Consider the following 18359-nt stretch of genomic DNA (forward strand, 5'->3'; position numbering starts at 1 on the left):
TTCTGAAAATTCAAGTTAATTCAAATTTAATTCTAGTAAATAAAATCGAATTATAGCAATGCAAACTCAACTCTACTTGATTTAAATTGAATTTCAGCAATTCGAAAATAATTGTAGATTGATTTAAACATATTTATAGTCTATAAAAGTGGAATTCCAGTCAATTCCCATTTAATTCTTGTCGATTCAAATAGAATTCTTTTGAGTTCAACCATAATTCTATTTAATTTAAACTGAATTCTAGTTGATTGAAATTGAATTATAGCAATTCAAGTTGAATTCTACTTGATTTAAATTGAATTTCAGCGATTTGAAAATAATCCTATATTGATTTACACAGAAGCATAGTGTATAAAAGTGAAATTATAGTCAATTCTAATTTAATTATAGACAAACAAATTAAATTATTTCGATTTGAGTCAATTCAAGTAAATTTTAGATATTCAAACAAAATGTTGGTTAATTGAAGTGGAATAACAGGGCAATTTTAATTTTATTCTCGCAACTTCAATACAATTTTTGACATTTCAACTGAACTCTAGTCAATTCTAATTAATTTTTTGTTTATTTATGTGGAAGACGAGGAATTTAAATAGAATTATAAGAATTAAAGTTTATTTAAATAGAATTAATGTAGATTTAAATATAATTATAGTAAATGCAAGAAGCAATATAGCTGTTTAAATACAATTATTGTAATTTATGTTAATGCCAATAAATTACCAGCAATTTAAACAAAATTCATTCAAATTTAAATCTCTCAAAAAAACTTGATAATTGCAATTCAAACTGAATTCTAGCTAATTAAAAATTAATTCTAGTTAATTCAAACAGAAATATAGAAATTAAAAAACGATTCTAAAAATTAATAATAATTTAAATAGAATTCTAGTAAACCAAGTAAAGTTTTAGTCAATTCTTAATTAATTCGAACAATTGAAGTCAATTCAAATAAAATTCTTGTTGAATAAAATAAAATAATTGTAGCTAATTTAAATTTATTTTTAGCGATTCGAATCATATTATAGAAATTTTTATGAAATATTTGAAAATTCTACTTTATTCTAATTAATTTACGTGGAAATTTAGCAATGAGAATATATAATAGTATTAATTCAAGTTCAGTAATTCTAATAGATTTTCGCGATTCAAAAAGATTTTTGGTTAACACAACTGGAATAACAGGCAATTTTTATTCAATTTTCGCAATTAAAATTGAATTTTGAAAATTTCTACTAAACTCTAGTTAATTCGCATTTTATCCTAATTAGTTTAAGTGGAAATACACCAATTTAAATAGCATTATTTTTTAATTAATTATTGTTTCATTGAACCAGTTCAAACATAATTATGTTTAGAGAGTTCTCGTTTAATTCTAGAAATATAAAAAATTCTAGAATTTCTATTAAAAATTTAGTTTTAGAAAACCAAAAAATTAAAGCATTGCAATTCAAACTGAATTCTAGTTGTTAGAAAATTAATTCTAGTTACTGCCAATGGAAATCTAGGAATTCGAAAACAATTCTAAAATTAAATGTTAATTCAAATAGAATTCTTGTAACATCAATATGGAATTTGAGTCAATTCTTATTTAATTCTAGCATTTCGAGTTAAATAGAATACACTAATTCTCAATTCAAGTAAAACTGTAGCTAATTCGAATTGATTTCTAGCTATTAATTATAAATGTATTCTAGTTAATTTAAGTAGAAATATAGCAATTAAAATAGAATTATTGTAAATTCAAACACAATTTTGTTAAATTCAAGTGTTTTATACAGAATTCTGATTAAATCAAGTGGAATTCTAGTTTAATTCTAGAAATAGAAAAATTAAAGAAATTGAATCATTGCGATTTAAAAATTAATTCTAGTTAATGCAAATGGAAATATAGGAAATCGAAAACAATTCTAAAAAGTATTGTTAATTAAAATAGAATTCTTGCAAACTTAAGTGAAATATAACTAATTATAATTTAATTCTAGCCATTCAAGTTAAATCAAATGACATTTTTATTGATTCAAGTGCAAAAAAATGTAATTTAAAACCAAACAATATTGTACATTTAAATCTAAAAGTATTCAATTGTTCCAATAAATAATAATAAAAAAATAAACGTTCCGAATTAAACAACTAAAAATGTAGTCATCAAAATAAAAATTGTTGGCACTATTTAAAAAAGAATTTGAAAAAATTCCGGTCAAGAAATAAATTCACTATCGTTTGAGGTTATGTTTAAGTGTAACCTTTGCCAAGATTCTGGCGCGAAATTCAAAATTAAAATCTAAAAAAATCATTTCTTTCTTACCGATTAGGCGTCGAATTGGGAAGAACCCTTCTGTAACTTCTGAACTGGGCCGTCGGCACCGGAACATTCTGACTCTTTCCCAAAAACTTCAAATACTTCCGATCCAAACTCGCCCCTGTTGGTAGCGGCTGTTCCTTAAAATTCTGCTCCTTCTTCCCACCTTTCTTCAAAGATCCAAACCCCTTACTATCCTTCACATCCGAACTTTTCATCTTTCCTTTTGCCTCCACATCACTCTCATCCGTTTCGCTAAACAATCCACTCGTCCTATCAACAGTGTCAGCGCCCAAAGTAGTTTTGCTCACCGCATCCAACCAAGTCATCAGCGAATCCTCAGTGTCAGCCGCAAAATAAAAAACTGTCCCAGTGTGGTAAATTTTGAAAGCAAACTTCCGCGACTTCACCTCCGAGGCTTGCGATGCCGTAAATCCGGTCAGAGAAATCAGACAATCCGCCTTGGTACTGTCCTGATTTTTGAATCGAAAAAGCGAGTGTCCTTTCAAAACAAACCAAGCTTTCGCCCAAGCGCCTCCCGCGCCTCTCGATCGATACGTCAAAAATCCATCCAAATCCCCGGGACCTATTTCCTTCACCGAAACATGTCGCCTTTTAGCCAGCGCTATATTCCTCTTTCTTGAACTTTTCGGACTTCCTAGAGTTTTCGAATGCAGCCCAATACTCCTCGCGACCATCATCGCTCGATTCACGACTCCCCGATCTTTTTCCAAAGTCCTCGGCTTCTCCAACGTCTGTTTTGAACAAGCAACGCCGTCCGGCGAATCGAAAATATCCGGTCTTTCAAGAATCCTCTCGAAGGGCTCATACCTATCATGAAAGAGCTTCTCATCTTTGGAATAGGAATCGTAAATCTTCGAGTAGCCGTAGGCGTCAATTCGCAAATCCTCGTCTATGAAATCATTCGACTTGTCTGCGAATTCGGAATATGTCTCAACACCGCTCCTCCTTCTATCGAGAATTTCTTCCTTTTTCGGAGCCTCTTCCTTTTTGACAATCTGCCTCTCGGGAACTTTCGGCTTTTCCTGGGGCTGAGGACTTGGATTCAGATTCAGAGCTGCCGGCTTTGAAAAATACTTCCGTGGCGGCGGTTCCGGTGGAACGAGTTTTGGTTTTACTTCTGGTGGGGACTTTTTCTTCAAAGAATCTCGAGATGCTGTAGGTGCCTCAACTTCTGAACTCTTCGTGTCTTGATTCAAACTTGTTTCCTTGTCAGGGCAAAGCTCATCCTTGTCTTCAGTCTTTGTGGTTTTCTCTTCCAACACTTTTACATCTTCAACAGCATCCTCTTCCGACTTATCTTCATCTTCTTTCTCCTTTTCTTTCGAGAACGAATCTTCACTCGAGTTACTCACGTTTCCATGATTCGGACTCTTCTTGCCCGGATTTTTCGGCGTGTAGATTTTCTCGCTTGACTGCATCAAATGCTTCTCGATCTCGTGAATTTTTTTCACGACACTTCCAACCACAATTTTTACTTCACCCGAGTCGCGAAACTTGGCCACGTTTTCTTCGTCGCTCTTGGAAATGGAAGAGTCCAACTGCTGCTCGAAATTATCTTCCGAATTTAAATCGTAGGCCGGAGTACTCTGGCTTTTGTCAAGTCTTCCCCTTTCGCGCCGCGGCTCCAAATTCTCATCTGGAGAATTCGTTTTAGAATCAGAATCGGGTTTGGATTCAGCATCGGGTTTGGAATCGGAATTACTTTTATCAAAAGACACTTTGTTATTATCACAATCCTTCTCCTCCTTTTCTTTCTCCTCCTGAAACTGCACCTTCTTCTCCTCAATTCGGCTGTGTCGTTTCTTCCTCTGCTCAATGCCGAGACAAGTTTGCGGGCGGAGATTCGACGGAACATTATTGAGGCCGTGAGCACAAGAAGCGGCTTTGTCCCTCAATTGAAAACTGGTGCTGTGCTCTTGTTTCAATTCGCGCCAAAAACGTTCAATGTCGATTCCGTGTTTTGTGGTGGGACTCGCGCCAGTTATAGTGGCTCTTCTTTGGACAGTATTTCGAGGTTTGGCGAGATAGAGCCTAACTGAGGAAGGTGGTTCGATTTCGGAATCGGAATCGCTGCTGTCGGTTGGCAAATTATCGAGCATGTCGACAGTGTCGATTAAAACGGGCTCGGGACGATTTGAAGAATTGTCTTTTGGTGTATTTCGTGGAAGTGGCATTGTGAAATCGGGGATGGTTAGTAATTCGGGTCGAGGCGAGGGAAGATTGTGGTGCCAGCGTGACGTGTAAGGCGTTTTTTTGTTGCTCGGAAGCCGATAGGGTTTTATATAAATTTGACCATAAACTTTTGTGTGACGGGGTCTGCGTTTTAGAGTCAGGAGAACTTCGGCTGGACTCTCGCGGAATAATTCGAGAACGTTTTTTCGTTCCCATCCGACGACTGTTTGATAATTTACCTGGAAAAATGGAATGAAAATTGGCAAAAAAAAAAAATCCTTTACTTTTTAATTTATGCCTTCCAAGCCAAAACATTGTACACTTTTTTATTTTCACTTTTTCAAGTTTTTTTTTTGTTTGAAAAAGTTATCATTTTGATTTGAAGATAATTTAGTTTTCAAACTTCAGTTTAATCTTGAACCAAAAAAAAAGATTATTTTTCAACCAGTTGTATTTTTGACCAAAAAATATTGAATATTTACCAAAGGAGACGAATTTTCTACAAAACAGTTTAATTTTGAACCCAAAAGTATGAATTTTCAACCAAAAAATATGAATTTTTAACGAAAAGTATAATAGTTAATGTAAGAATTTAAAAAATCCTAATTTTAATTAAGGAAAAGTAGATTTGATCAAAAAATTTTAAACACAACATTTGCAATTTTAAACAAAAAAGATCAAATTTCTACACAAAGGGATGAGTTTTCAAACAAAGAAGACGAAATTACAACGACAAATTTTCAATCAAGAGAGAACAAAAAATTGTTAGGGCAATTATAATTTGAAGGCGAAAAGTCATTTTTAATGCAAATTACAAATTTCCAATTACGATTTTTTAACTTTCTAGGTTTATTTGCTTTAATATTATATAAATAAGTTTTTCCTGAGTTTCTTGAGAAAATTAGAAAATTCCCAGGAATCTTAAGACAATTTTATATCTTCGAATGCTTCAAAAATCTACATTTTGTAATCAGTTTTTAAAAATTTATTCAAATTTTTAATTATTTTTAAAATTCTTCTAAAATAATTGAAATTTATCCTAATTTTTTTTAATTCTGCAAAATTAAGAAAGTCTTAAAACCTACCAGATTTTTTTACAATTTTGATAATTCTAAATTTAAAAAATCTACATTTTGTTGTATATTTGTTGAAATCGTTTAAATTTTAATATTATTTTTGTAGCTTTAAGGTCTTTTACATTATTTTCCAAAATTTAAGGAAACTTTTTGAAACGTTTAAAAGTATTGACAAATATTTTCTAAATTAATTTTTCAAAATAAAAAATCAATAAAAATTGTCCTTGGAAAGAAAAAAAAATCTATTATAAAACCTTTCAAACTCCTTACAAGGCTTCAACATTTGAAAATGTTCCCTATGAAAGGAAAAAATGGTTTATATTTAAAGTACTTTTAAACTTTTACTTAAAAAATTTTCCCCTTTTCTAGCCAAAAAATTGTTTACTTTGTAAATTTTCACCTTTTCCCGCCCAAAGAGTGGTTTAATTTTGACATCTCATTTTCAAACCGAAAAATTGTTTTCTATTTACATTTTTCCGCTTTCAAGCTAAAAAATTATTTACATTTTAAGTTTCCGATCGTCTAAGCTGAAAAATTCCCTTTTAAATTTTTCTCCCTTTCCAGCCAAAAATAGTTTGTTTTTATAATCTCAACTTAAAAGGCGAAAAATTAATGACTTTTTAAATGTTTCCCTTTTCCAGCCCAAAAAATAGTTTAATTTTTACATTATCTCATTTTTAAGCCAAATTTTTATTAATCTTTAAAAATTTTCCCTTTTCAAGTCGGAAAATTGTTAACTTTAAAAATTTTCCCCTTCTCCAGCTCAAAAGATGGTTTAATTTTCACATTATCTCGTTTTAAGCCGAATTGTTTTAACAATTAAAAATTATCCCCTGTTCAAGACGAAAAATTGTTTTCTTTTAATTTTTCCCTTTTGAATCCGAAAATGTGTTTACTTCTAAAATCGCCCTCCTTTTATGCACAAAAAGAAAACTTTGTTTATTATTTTCTCCAATTTCTTTAAATTTTTTCCCTTTTAAGCATCCAAAAATACATCGTAAATTTTTTTTTTCTAAACTTATCTCTCTGTTTGGTATAAACCCGGAAATTTTTCCGTCTTTTTCCTGACAAACTAAAAAACGGATTATTTTTCAAACTTTGCTAATGCTATATTTTGAAATAATCAGAAAAGACATACTAATAGACTTTTTTGTTTATAAATACCTGGACGATTTCGTCGCCCTCTTCCATTTTTCCACACTGGTGTGCAGCTGATCCAAATTTAATCTCGTGGATTTGATGGGCTCCGTGAAAGGATGGGAGGATATTAAAACCCTGAAATTAAACATTACAAATTTACAACTTAACACAAATGACGAGCGATGGGATGAAGACTGACAAACTCCCGACTTTTATATTATGTTATCACTTTAGACTTATCGAAAGAGGAAACCGCAATCAGCTTTATCTGCTAACGGAATTTAAAAATTTCTCTCCACATGTTTAATGCGTGAATTTCGACTGTATTTTTTCAAATACCATAAATATACCCTAATTATTATCTTGTTTACTACAAAAAAAAAGAATTTTTCAGAAAATATATGCATTTCTAACCAAATAGTAGAATTAGCAACCTAGACGATTGATTTTCTAGAAAAAAAGACGAATTTTTAACAAATTTAATCATTTTTCAACCTTAATGTATAGTTCAATTTTAAAAATCATTATAATTTATATTCAGATTTAATCAACTACAAAGGTTGTTTTTTTTTAATTCCAAATTGCCGATTTCAAACGCTACTAATTTTTTACTTTTCAAGTTTTTAAAACTGCATTTTAAAGTTCTTTAAATGGAAAATGTCGTTTAAAAATTAAAATCCAAAATGGAAGATTTGTGACAGGTTTTCGAATTACGCATTGTAAACTGAATATTATAATTGAAAAAGATAAAAATTCAAGAAATTATTTAACATAGAAACTGTTGAAATCAAATTTGAACGGATTTTTTTTCTAAATATTTGAAAAATTCCCGGACAAAAATCAAATTTACCACCATTTCCCGGTCTCATAAAACTTCCAGTCAAGCAGCCGACCTGTGTATATTTGATAATAAAATTGTTTTTCAAAATATTCAAAAATCTACATTTTGTTCAGAAAAATTTGAAATGTTTTCAACTTTCAAATTTCTATTATATTCTGATTATTAAATATTTCTCTTTTATGAATAATAATTAGAAAAATCCAGAGCTATTTGATAATTGTCCTTTTTTCAAGTAAACGAAAATTTTTTTGTATTTGAAGTTACAAAAAAAAAACGAATTTTTAAGAAAATACTTAAATTTCGAATAAAATGGTTGAATTTTAAAACTAGAACATTAATTTTCTACAAAAAATACGAATTTTGAACTAATTACGTAAATTTGTAACCAAATAGTTGAATTCTTACGTGAAACACATAAATTTTTTATAAAAAATAGAATAGGTAAATTTTCAAGTAAAAAAATTAATTTACAATAGAAAAAAGTATCTTCTACCAAAATGTTAAATTTTCAAAATAAAAGGATAAATATCCTATACAAAAGAGTGTAATTTTCAATTCAAAAATATGATATTTCAACAAAAAAGGTCATTTTCAATCAAATACTTTAATTTTAAGTAAAAAATTAGTTTTTAACTCAAAAAGAAATTTTCACGAAAATACATACATTTTATAACAAATAGTTCCATTTTCAACCTAAAAATGCGCAAATTCAACAAAAAAGTTCATTTTCAATCAATTAGTTAAATTTTAAGTTTGAAAAATTAAGTTTTAACACAAAAAAGATGTTTAAAAAAAATACATCAATTTTTCACCTTATGGCTCAATCTTCTATCGAAGAGATGCATTTTCTAGAAAAAATTGTGAATTTTCAGCCAAAAAATCAATTTTTAACAAAGTAGTTCCATTTTCGGCCAGGGAGTTGAATTTTCAATAAAAAATATAATAGTTGATATGTCAATAAACAAAAAAAAGATTCTCAAAAAAATGCATATTTGTTTACAAAAATAATTACATTTTCAACCAAGATAATTTTTTTTACCAAAAAAGACTAATTTTCAATACAAAAATATACACTTTTATTTAAAAACTATGATATAGGTTCAATAAAAACATTTTTAATTTTAATTTTAGAAAAACATTCGAATCAAATAAAAAAAGGAATTTTCAACAAAAACATTGTTAATTTTTTGTAAACAATTGAATTTCAAAAAAACAGAAAAATTTTTAACAAACTAGTTACATCCTCAACCAAACACTGTTGAATTTTTATCCAAAAAAATGAAATTTTCTACCAAATTATTGAATTTTCAAGTAAAAAAAACGATTTTTCTACAAAACAGATGAATTCTGAACTAAAATTATAAATTTTTAACAAAAATTGCACCCCATGTGAGACAACATAGAATAATTGTTGCTCCAAATATGGACGTGCTTTAAGGTTTTTTTATGAATGTGAACACTATAACTGAAAAATATAAATAAAGAGGAATTTATCGTCAACATGATTAATATTTAACTGAAATAATTGAATTTTCAACCAAAAAGATTGATTTTCAACAAAGAAGATTAATTTCTATTAAAAAAAGACGAATTTTCCACAAAATACATGAATTTTAAACTAAAAAATATAAACTGTCATTCAAAAATTGCATAGTTAAATTTGCAGTAAAAATAAATTGAAGCTTAATCGCAGAGATGAATATTCAACTAAAATTGTGGAATATTCATTAAAAATAGTTACATTTTAAGTGTAAAAAAATAATAATTTTAAACCAAAATAAAAAAATAGTTACATTTTCAAACACAGTGATAAATTTTCATCCAAAATAATGAATATTTAACTGGAATAATTGGAATCTCAATTAAAAATATAACTTTTTCGACAAAAGACATAAATTTTTAACGAAATAGTTGCATTTTCGTATAAAATAAATAATAAAGTGGATTTTATCGCCTTATTATATTCAATTTGAAATTTTCAACCCAGTAGTTTTATTTTCAACAACAAAAAAATAAATTTTCAACCAAAATGATGAATATGCAACTGAAATAGTTAACTTTAAATAAACTGTCATCTAAAAATTGGTTAGTTTTTAATTAACCAACAAAAAATTTAAGTTAAATTGCAGAGATGAATATTCAAAGAAAATAAACAAAAACTTAAACAAAATGTTAAATTTTCGACTAAAATTCTGAATATTTAACTGAAATGATTGAAGTTTAATTAAATACATTAATTTTTGAACAATAAGATTAATTTTTTACCAAAAAATACAATTTTTCAACAAAAGACATTAATTTTGAACTAAAATGGTGAATCTTTAACTAGAATAATTAAATTTTCAACCTTGAAGATTCATTTCTATAAAAAAAAAGAATTCCCAACTAAAAAAAAATTAAACAAAAATCAAAGATAAATTTTTAGTTACAGAATTAACGTGCAACCAACGAGAAGAATTTTTAACTAGAATTATGGAATATTCAATTGGGATAGTTAAATTTTCGATTTAAAAAAATATGTATCAGCAAAAAAAAACTGATTTTCAACAACAAAAAACTAGTTTAAACAAAAATATTTACATTTTCAATTAGGCTGATAGAAAAATCGTTGCCCCAAATATGGACGTGCTTTCAGATTTTTTTTAATAAAGTGGAATTTTTGGCTTTATCACAGTCAATTAAAAATTTTCAACCAAAAAGATGATTTTTTAACAAGAATTAATTTTCAACCAAGTAGTATTTTTTTCTAAGAAAAAAAAACAAGAATTTTTAAACAAAATTATGAATATATAACTGAAATAGTTCAATTTTTAACCAGAAAGATATATTTTCGGACCAAGAAGATTGATTTCTATCAAAAAAGTAAAAAGACGAATTTTCCATAAAATACATGAATTCTCGACTAAAAAATATAAATTTACATCAAAAAGTTGAATAGTTAAATTTGCTTTATTTTTGTTTAATCACAGAGATGATTATTTAACTAAAATGAGAATCTTGTTTTTTAAATAGTTACATTTTCAAACAAAGCGATCAATTTTCAACTAAAATGATGAATATTTAATTGGAATAATTGAAGTCTCAATTATGAAGATACATTTTCAAGAAGAAGATTCATTTTCTACCAAAAAGACATCATTTTCCAAACAAAAAATGTGCATTTTCAAGGAAATAGTTGAATTTTTAACTAAAATGCTAAATCTTTAACTAGAATAATTTAATTTTAAACCAAGAAGATTAATTTCTACAAAATAAAAAGAATCAAAATTTGAAAGAAGTTAAATTTTAAGTTACACTTTCAGTTAAAAAAATAATAATTTTCAACAAAAAAGCACTTAATTTTCAACCAAACAGAAACAAAACTGGATTTCCAAATAAGTCCAAATATGGATGTGCTTTCGGTTTGTTTTTACGAATTCGAACACTATGACTGCAAAAATAAATTTAAAAAGTCGACTTTATCGCCTTGTCGTATTAGGAATGGTGTTCTACCATTTCGCCACCTTGTGCCGAAAACTGCAACTAGAAAGAGTAGGTACAATTTTAAAGATTTATTTTAATATTTGCATAAATGTGTTTTTACCATTGTTTTGTGAATTATAAAACAATAATTGAATACTAAAAACAAATTTTCATCAACAACAAATAGTTTTAGATAGAATTTACATCTTAGACATGTGAAAACACATTTTTGTCAAATAGGTTTAAAAAAAACAAACAATTATTGCACTATTTCATGTAAGTTTCAATGCATTTGAAATTTAAACAAACTTCAATTCATATATGTAGCGACAAATTTTATCCAGATTATGCACAGAATACGAATAATAGATTATTAGAATTTAAATACGAATTTTAACCTAACCTTCAAATCGGATGTTTAAATAGTAAATATTTAATGTATAAATTAATAAAAATTTGCCTTGACTTGATTTTTGCTTCAAAATAAGTGCATTTAGGTTTATAATCTTTTGAAAATCATGAGAAATAGTTCAGTAATTGTTTTTCTTTAGAAAAATATTTCTATAAAAAAAAGTATTTTTTCACTGTATAATATGTAAATTCCATCTAAAACGCTTTGTTTCCAATTATTATTTATTTTTATTATCCAATAAATACCTTAAAATCAACAAAAAAAATCGGTAAAACACTTTTATACACAAATTAAAATGCATCTTTAAAATCGTACCCATTCTTTCTAGTTCGGATTTTTGTCACCAGATGGCGTATCGAAGTTTAACAATTCGTCGCCCTAAAATTAGAGTTCTTGAATTCCTGAGAATTTGAGTTCAGGTTGTATAACCAAGAAAATGACAGAATTTAGGAGAATTTAAAAGAAATTATGACTTTTAAAAATATTTTCATTATTCAGGTTATATCAGCGGTCGAATATACATTATTTTCTAGCTCAGATATATTCAAGAATTACAGAGTTTCATATAAATAAAAATTTTCAAATGTATTAATTTATTTGAGAAAAAAAAAGGTTTTTCTAATTTAAAAGATAACTCTTTAATAAAGTACTGGAATTTTCAACAAAATAATTGAATTTTTAATATAATAGTTGAATATTCAATCTAAAAAGACAAATTGTCAACAAAAAAGTGTCATAGTTGATATTTTAACCAAAAAATAATGAAATTTATACAACAAAAGAAAAGAATTTTAAAACCGACAAGATGAATCGAATTTTTAACTAAAAAATATCAGTCTTAAAAAATGGAAAAGTACCATTTTCCTTTAAAAATTAATTCTAAACAAAAAAAAAAGGAGTATTTTCCACTAAACAGTTACATTTTCAACCAGATATGAGCCTTCTATACAAAAAATTTCACAATGTAGCTTAACTTTGACCCAAGTAGATGAATTTTCAATTAAAAAAAGATTAATTTATTAAAATATAATTAAATTTTTAACCGACGAGAGAACTTTTCAACTTAAAAAATAAATTTTTAACAAAAAAATTGATTTCTTAACAAAACGATTCAACCAAATGTTTTAACAAATTAGTTGAATTATCAAGCAAAGAAGAACGATTTTTAACCATAAAGTTGCATTTTCATACAAAAAATGAAAATTTTTCTAGAACAGATGAAGTTTTAAATAAAAAGATAAATTTTCAAAAAAATAGTTGAATTTTCTGTTGAAAAAGATTTTAGTCGAGTTTTCACGATCAAACTATGAATTTTTTAACAAGAAATAATTTTCTACAAAAAAAAAATGAATTTTCAATCCAAAAAGACGAATTTTTAACTAAGAACACTGACTTTCTAACAAAATTGTTGTATTCTCTAGCAAATAGTTGCATTTTTATCAAAAATATTAAATTTATCTTAAAGCAAAAGAATTTTTTATTGCAAAAACAGTTGAGTTTTCATACAAAAAATATTTCAGTTAACTCAGTAACATCAAAATTTGAATTTTTGTAACAAAAATAAAGTTGCTACGAAAAAAATTGAATTTTAAATTCAAAAAGTTGAAATTTTTCAACCAAAAAGGATGAATTTTTAACAAAATAATTAAATTCTCTATCAAATTAGTTACATTTTTATCGAAAAAAGATCAATTTTTTATTAAGACAGATGAATTTATAATAAAAAGAAATTTTTTTTATAAGTGGAACTTTCATCCAGAAAATATTTCAGTTCATTTTTCAACACCAAAATATAAATTTTAAACAAAAAGTAAATTTTCTACGAAAGAGTTAAGCTTTCAAGAAAATAGTATAATAGCTTCATTCCTAATCAAATAGTTGCATTTATATAAAAAAAAAACGATTTAATTTCTCCTAAAGCAGGTAAACTTCAAAAGAAAAAAGAAAAAAAAGAGTTGAACTTTCAACCGAAAAGTTAACGAAAGAATGCAATTTTCTATTAATTAAAATAAATTCTGAGATTCTCATAAATTCTCAGAGAATTTATTTCTCGATAATATTCTCGGTAATATTCTCATTCTCGTTACTGTGCTCAAAGTAATATAACCGGCTCAGAACTCTAGGCTAGAGTTATGCCGAAAAGCAAATTTTATTCCATTTTTTTTAAATTGAAAATTATTGAAAGTACAATTTTTTTTAATTCTGCAAAATAAAAAAAATGCATTAAAATCTCCCAACCAACTTAATTTTCCTTACAATCTAGAGAAAATTGTTTGATTCTTTCAAAACATTTCGAAATTCATAAAAAGCTTGTTCTTTATAAAATTGTAAAAAATCGACATTTTTCTTAAAATTGTTGCCTGTTAAAAATTAACAATTTTTCTGGAATGTTTTTAAGACTTCTAAGCCTTCTAAATAAATGTCTTAAAATTTTTCGAATTTGTCTTATTATTTTTTAAAGACAAAAAAATCTGCCTTCAAGAAATACAGATTCTTTTTTTTTTTAATTTTCTGAAATACTTTGAAATCTTTGAGAATATTACCCTAAGGATAGTTTTTCAAAATACAAAATCAATAAACATTTATCTGGTAATCTAAAGAAAATGTTTTCGTTCTCTTGAAACCTTCGTAATTTTAATTTAGCTTCTTTTTTCAAAATATTCAAAAATGTACATTTTGTTGAACAATTTTCAGAATCTTCACAAGATTTCAATTATTTTAAAAACTACTGAAACTTCTACAAATGAAAAAATCTTAATCCGAAAAAATTATAAAATTACATACTTAATAATATACTATATAAAATTATATAAAATTATAATTATAAAATATTATATTATTATTGACGAATAGTTGACTAATTTTTAATAGAAATAGTTAAACTTTCAACTAAAACAATTAGTTTTCTGCAAAAAAAAGATAAATTTTGAATAAAATACATAAATTAATAAAAATTCTTTAAAAACTGTTTTCAACATAATAGTAAAATTTTTAAACAAAAAGTTAAATTTTCATCCAAAAAGCTGAATTGTATACTAAAAAGGGCATTTTAAATAAAATACATGAATTTTGAAAAGAAATTTATTTTCCACCAAGACTAATTTTCTATGCAAAAAATTAATGTTTAATCATAGTTCCTTGGCATCTTGTAAACCATCCTCAAATATTTAAAATCCTTAGAAATCTTTTGAAATCTCTTGAAATTTTTTAAAGCTCTTGAAAATTTCTTAAAATTTTAAAAACACCCTGAAATATTTGAAATCCTTTAAAATCTCATACTAAATTTCTGTAATCACTTGAAAATTCCTTGGAATCTTTTTAAATTCTCTCCAATTTTTCAAATCCCTCAAAATCTTTTGAAATACCTAGAACTTTTTTTAAAGATTTCTAAAGTACTTTGGAATTTTAAAAAATAAACCTTCTACAATTTTTTGAATTCTTTGAACTTCTTTTAAATTATAAAAATAAATTTAAAATTCCATGAGATCTTTTAAAACATCTTAAAATATTCAAAATCTTTTGAAATTTCTTGAATTTTTATTAAGTTTCAGATTGAAACTTAGAAAACTTTGTAAAATTTTAGAAGGGTTATTTTAAAAAATTCTAAAGTACTTTAGAAATCATTTAAAAAAAGTTACAGGTATTTCAAAAGATTTTGCAGGATTTGAAAAAGATGAGATAATTTTAAAAGATTCCAAGGAATTTGAATTGATTTCAATAATTTAGTATGAGATTTTGAAGGATTTTAAATATTTCAGGGTATTTTTAAGATTTCAAAGAATTTTCAAGAGCTTTAAAAAATGTCAAAATATTTCGAAGGACTTGCAACATTTGAGAGTATTTAAAAATGTACCAAGGAATTTTGAATTGATTAGGACAATTTAATATGAGATTTTGAAAGATTTGGTCTATTTAAGGATATTTTAATAGATTCCAAGGAATTTTCAATTGATTTCTATAATTTATTACGAGATTTTAAAAGCCTTGAAATATTTTAGGGTATTTTTAAAATTTCAAGGAATCTTCAAGAGCTTTGAAAATTTTAAAGAAATTCAAAAAGACTGGAAAGGATTTCAAATATTTGAGGTTGTTTAAAAATATTTCAAGGGATTTTCAATTCTTTTGCATAATTTAAAGGAATTTCAAAGAATTTTAACAACTTTAGCAGGGCTATTAAAAAAAATTCCAAAGTACTTTAGAAATCTACAAAAGATGTTAAGGTGTTTTAAAATATTTTGCAGGTTTCGAAATATTTGAGAGCATTTTACAAAGTGCCAAGGAATTTTCAATTAATTTCAATAATTTAGAATGAGATTTTAAAGGATTTGAAATATCTTAGCGTATTTCTGAAATTCCAAGGAACTTTGAAGAGCTTAGAAAAATTTCAAGAGATTTTAAAAATATTTAAGATTGTATTAAAACATTCCAAGGAATTTTTTATTAATTTCAGTAATTTAAAGCGATTTCAAAGAATTTTAACGATTTTTTTTTCATCTTTTCTGATTGAAAGTGGAACTACTTTGTTAAAAATTTAGTTTTTTGTTGTTGATGAGAAGTCAATTTAGTTGAAAAAGTTTGTTTTCTGAAAATGTACCTATTTTGTAGAAAATTCTATTTGTTTTTGGTTAGAAATTAAGTTTTTTTAAACATTAATTTTTTTTGTATAAAAAATTAGTTTTGGTGGAAAATAAATTTCTTTTGTGTAAAATTCATGTGTTTTATTAAAAAAGTATCTTTTTAGTATACAATTCAGCCTTTTAGATAAAAATTTAACTTTTTGTTCAAAAATTTAACTATTTTGTTGAAAACAATTAAAGCAATTTTTTTTTAATTTATGTATTTCATTCAAAATTTATTTTTTTACAGAAAAATGTTTTTAGTTAAAAATTGAACTATTTCTATTAAAAGATAGTTCATTTTTTTTAACTTGAAAATTTGAAAATATATTAAGATATAATTATTTTTGTTTATAATCTAAAGTACAAAGATGTTCACGTATGCGACGGTCATAGGCTAACTGCATAGCTGACACCACCACATGGCCACAGTAATAATGTAAACTATCATTCTGTTCAACATTTTACCTAAGAATTTCATTATAAATAGTTTATTTATAATTATTTTGTGGACATGTCGTACTATAATTCGGAGAAAAAATTAATTCTTTTAATCTCATATTACGCCATGTCCAAAATCCATTTTTCACATCAGCTAAAACACATTAATAATAGTATTAACCATCAAACAGTACACTGGTGCGAATTCGCACCCGAAGTTTTTTCATTTTGTTGGCATTTACGTTAACACAGCTGCAGTGATTATCCTCATATATATTAAATATGCGTGATATATGCTAGTTATCCTTTTTTTTTTTTGACGATGAGCAAAAAAAAAAAGAAAACCCTGGAAAAAAATCAGAGAACTCACCAAGTCGTCGCCAGGTCTTTTCTTCAAAGTCGCCAGATCCAAACTCGCAGGTTGTAAAATCATCGGATCAGCAATGTCCTGAATAATGTAGTCTGCCAATTTCGCCATTTGGCCACAAGTCGTTCGAATTTCTTCAATCGGCTTTTCAGCAAATCGATCCCTTTGAGCACAGGTCGCCATTTCCAATGACAGTTTGAGCATTTCCGTTTTCTTGTCATTGTACTCGAGTTGTCCACTAAAGGGTGGACGATCGAGCCAACAAGCCAGGGGTTTAACCGCCGAAACTATAGAAGCTACGTCAGCCAGAGTTTGAGTTGAGACTGGTTGTGAGTCCGTTTGTCGCGACAGTTCATTGAAAAGGCTGTGAGCGAGGCAGGAAAGACGCAGGGAGAGAAGCTGAAGATTTTCGCGGTCCAGCTCATAATGGAAGTTTCTGAGGTACTCGACTGCCTCGAGAATTATTTCTTGGTGACCGAGTTTCGAGACTCCGAGCTGGTCCAAGTCCTCGGGTCTCAGATTAAGCAATTGCTGTCCATTCACGTTGTGGTTGCAAAAGCTGTGGACGTATGGCAAAACCGAGTTTTCTAGTCCTGCAAAAAAAGGGGGGACTTTAAAAAATAATTGAATTTTTAACAAAATAATTCACTTTTTCACACAATAGCTCAATTTTGAATCAAAGAGAGTTCAGCTTAAAGCAAAAAGGGATAAATTCGCAACGGAATAATTACCATTTTGTATTTCAAAGAAACGAGATTTCAATTTTTAATCAAAAAGAAAGAAAGATTAATTTTCAAAAGGCGAATTTTCAATCGAACATTTAAATTTTCGACCAAAACAGATGACTCCAGAAATGATGGGTTGAATTAAACTAAAAAGCATGAATTTATTATTTTAAAAAGTTAAATCCTCAACCAAAATGATGATTTTTCAATAAAGAAGAATAATTTTCTATTCAGAGACGAATTTTCAACAAAATACATGAATTTTCCACGAAACGCTTAATTACCTGACAGATTGTTAATTTTTCAAATAAATAATTTAATTTTCAACAAGATAGTTGAATTTTGTACCAAAATATTTTAATTTTCAACTAAACGTGGGAAGTTTTTCACTAAAAAAAATATCAGGTTCAAACCAAAAATGAAATTTATTTTCTACCAGTTAAAATGAACCAAAAAAATACTATTCTTGAACAAAATAGTTAAATCCACAGCCAAAAAGATGAATTTTCAAAAAATAAGATTGATTTTATACCTAAAAAGACAAATTTTCAACAAAATAGATGAATTTTTCACAAAAGAGTTGAATTTTCCACCCGTCATTATGCATTTCGAATCAAACTAAAATGCATATTTGTCATTTTAAAAAGTTGAAATCCTCAACCAAAATGATGATTTTTTAATAAAGAAGAATAATTTTCTACTCCCAGACGAATATTCAACAAAATACATGAATTTTCCACGAAACGCTTAATTTCCAAGATTGTTAATTTTCCAAATAAAT

General features: G+C 26.8%; 1 protein-coding gene across 1 annotated transcript in view; it reads right to left on the reverse strand.

The window, feature by feature from the left end:
• Positions 1-18359, reverse strand: part of LOC117179947 — a 54944-nt gene that overhangs the window by 30868 nt on the left and 5717 nt on the right. The window contains exons 2-4 of the mRNA XM_033372223.1: positions 16857-17446; positions 6739-6849; positions 2309-4737 (exon numbers count right to left, since the gene is read on the reverse strand). Of these exons, the coding sequence (XP_033228114.1) occupies positions 2309-4737; positions 6739-6849; positions 16857-17446 (3130 nt within the window). The remainder of the gene's footprint in view (positions 1-2308; positions 4738-6738; positions 6850-16856; positions 17447-18359) is intronic.

Source organism: Belonocnema kinseyi, chromosome 1 (genome assembly GCF_010883055.1).
Source record: "Belonocnema kinseyi isolate 2016_QV_RU_SX_M_011 chromosome 1, B_treatae_v1, whole genome shotgun sequence".
In the NCBI taxonomy this organism is placed as follows: Eukaryota; Metazoa; Arthropoda; class Insecta; order Hymenoptera; family Cynipidae; genus Belonocnema; species Belonocnema kinseyi.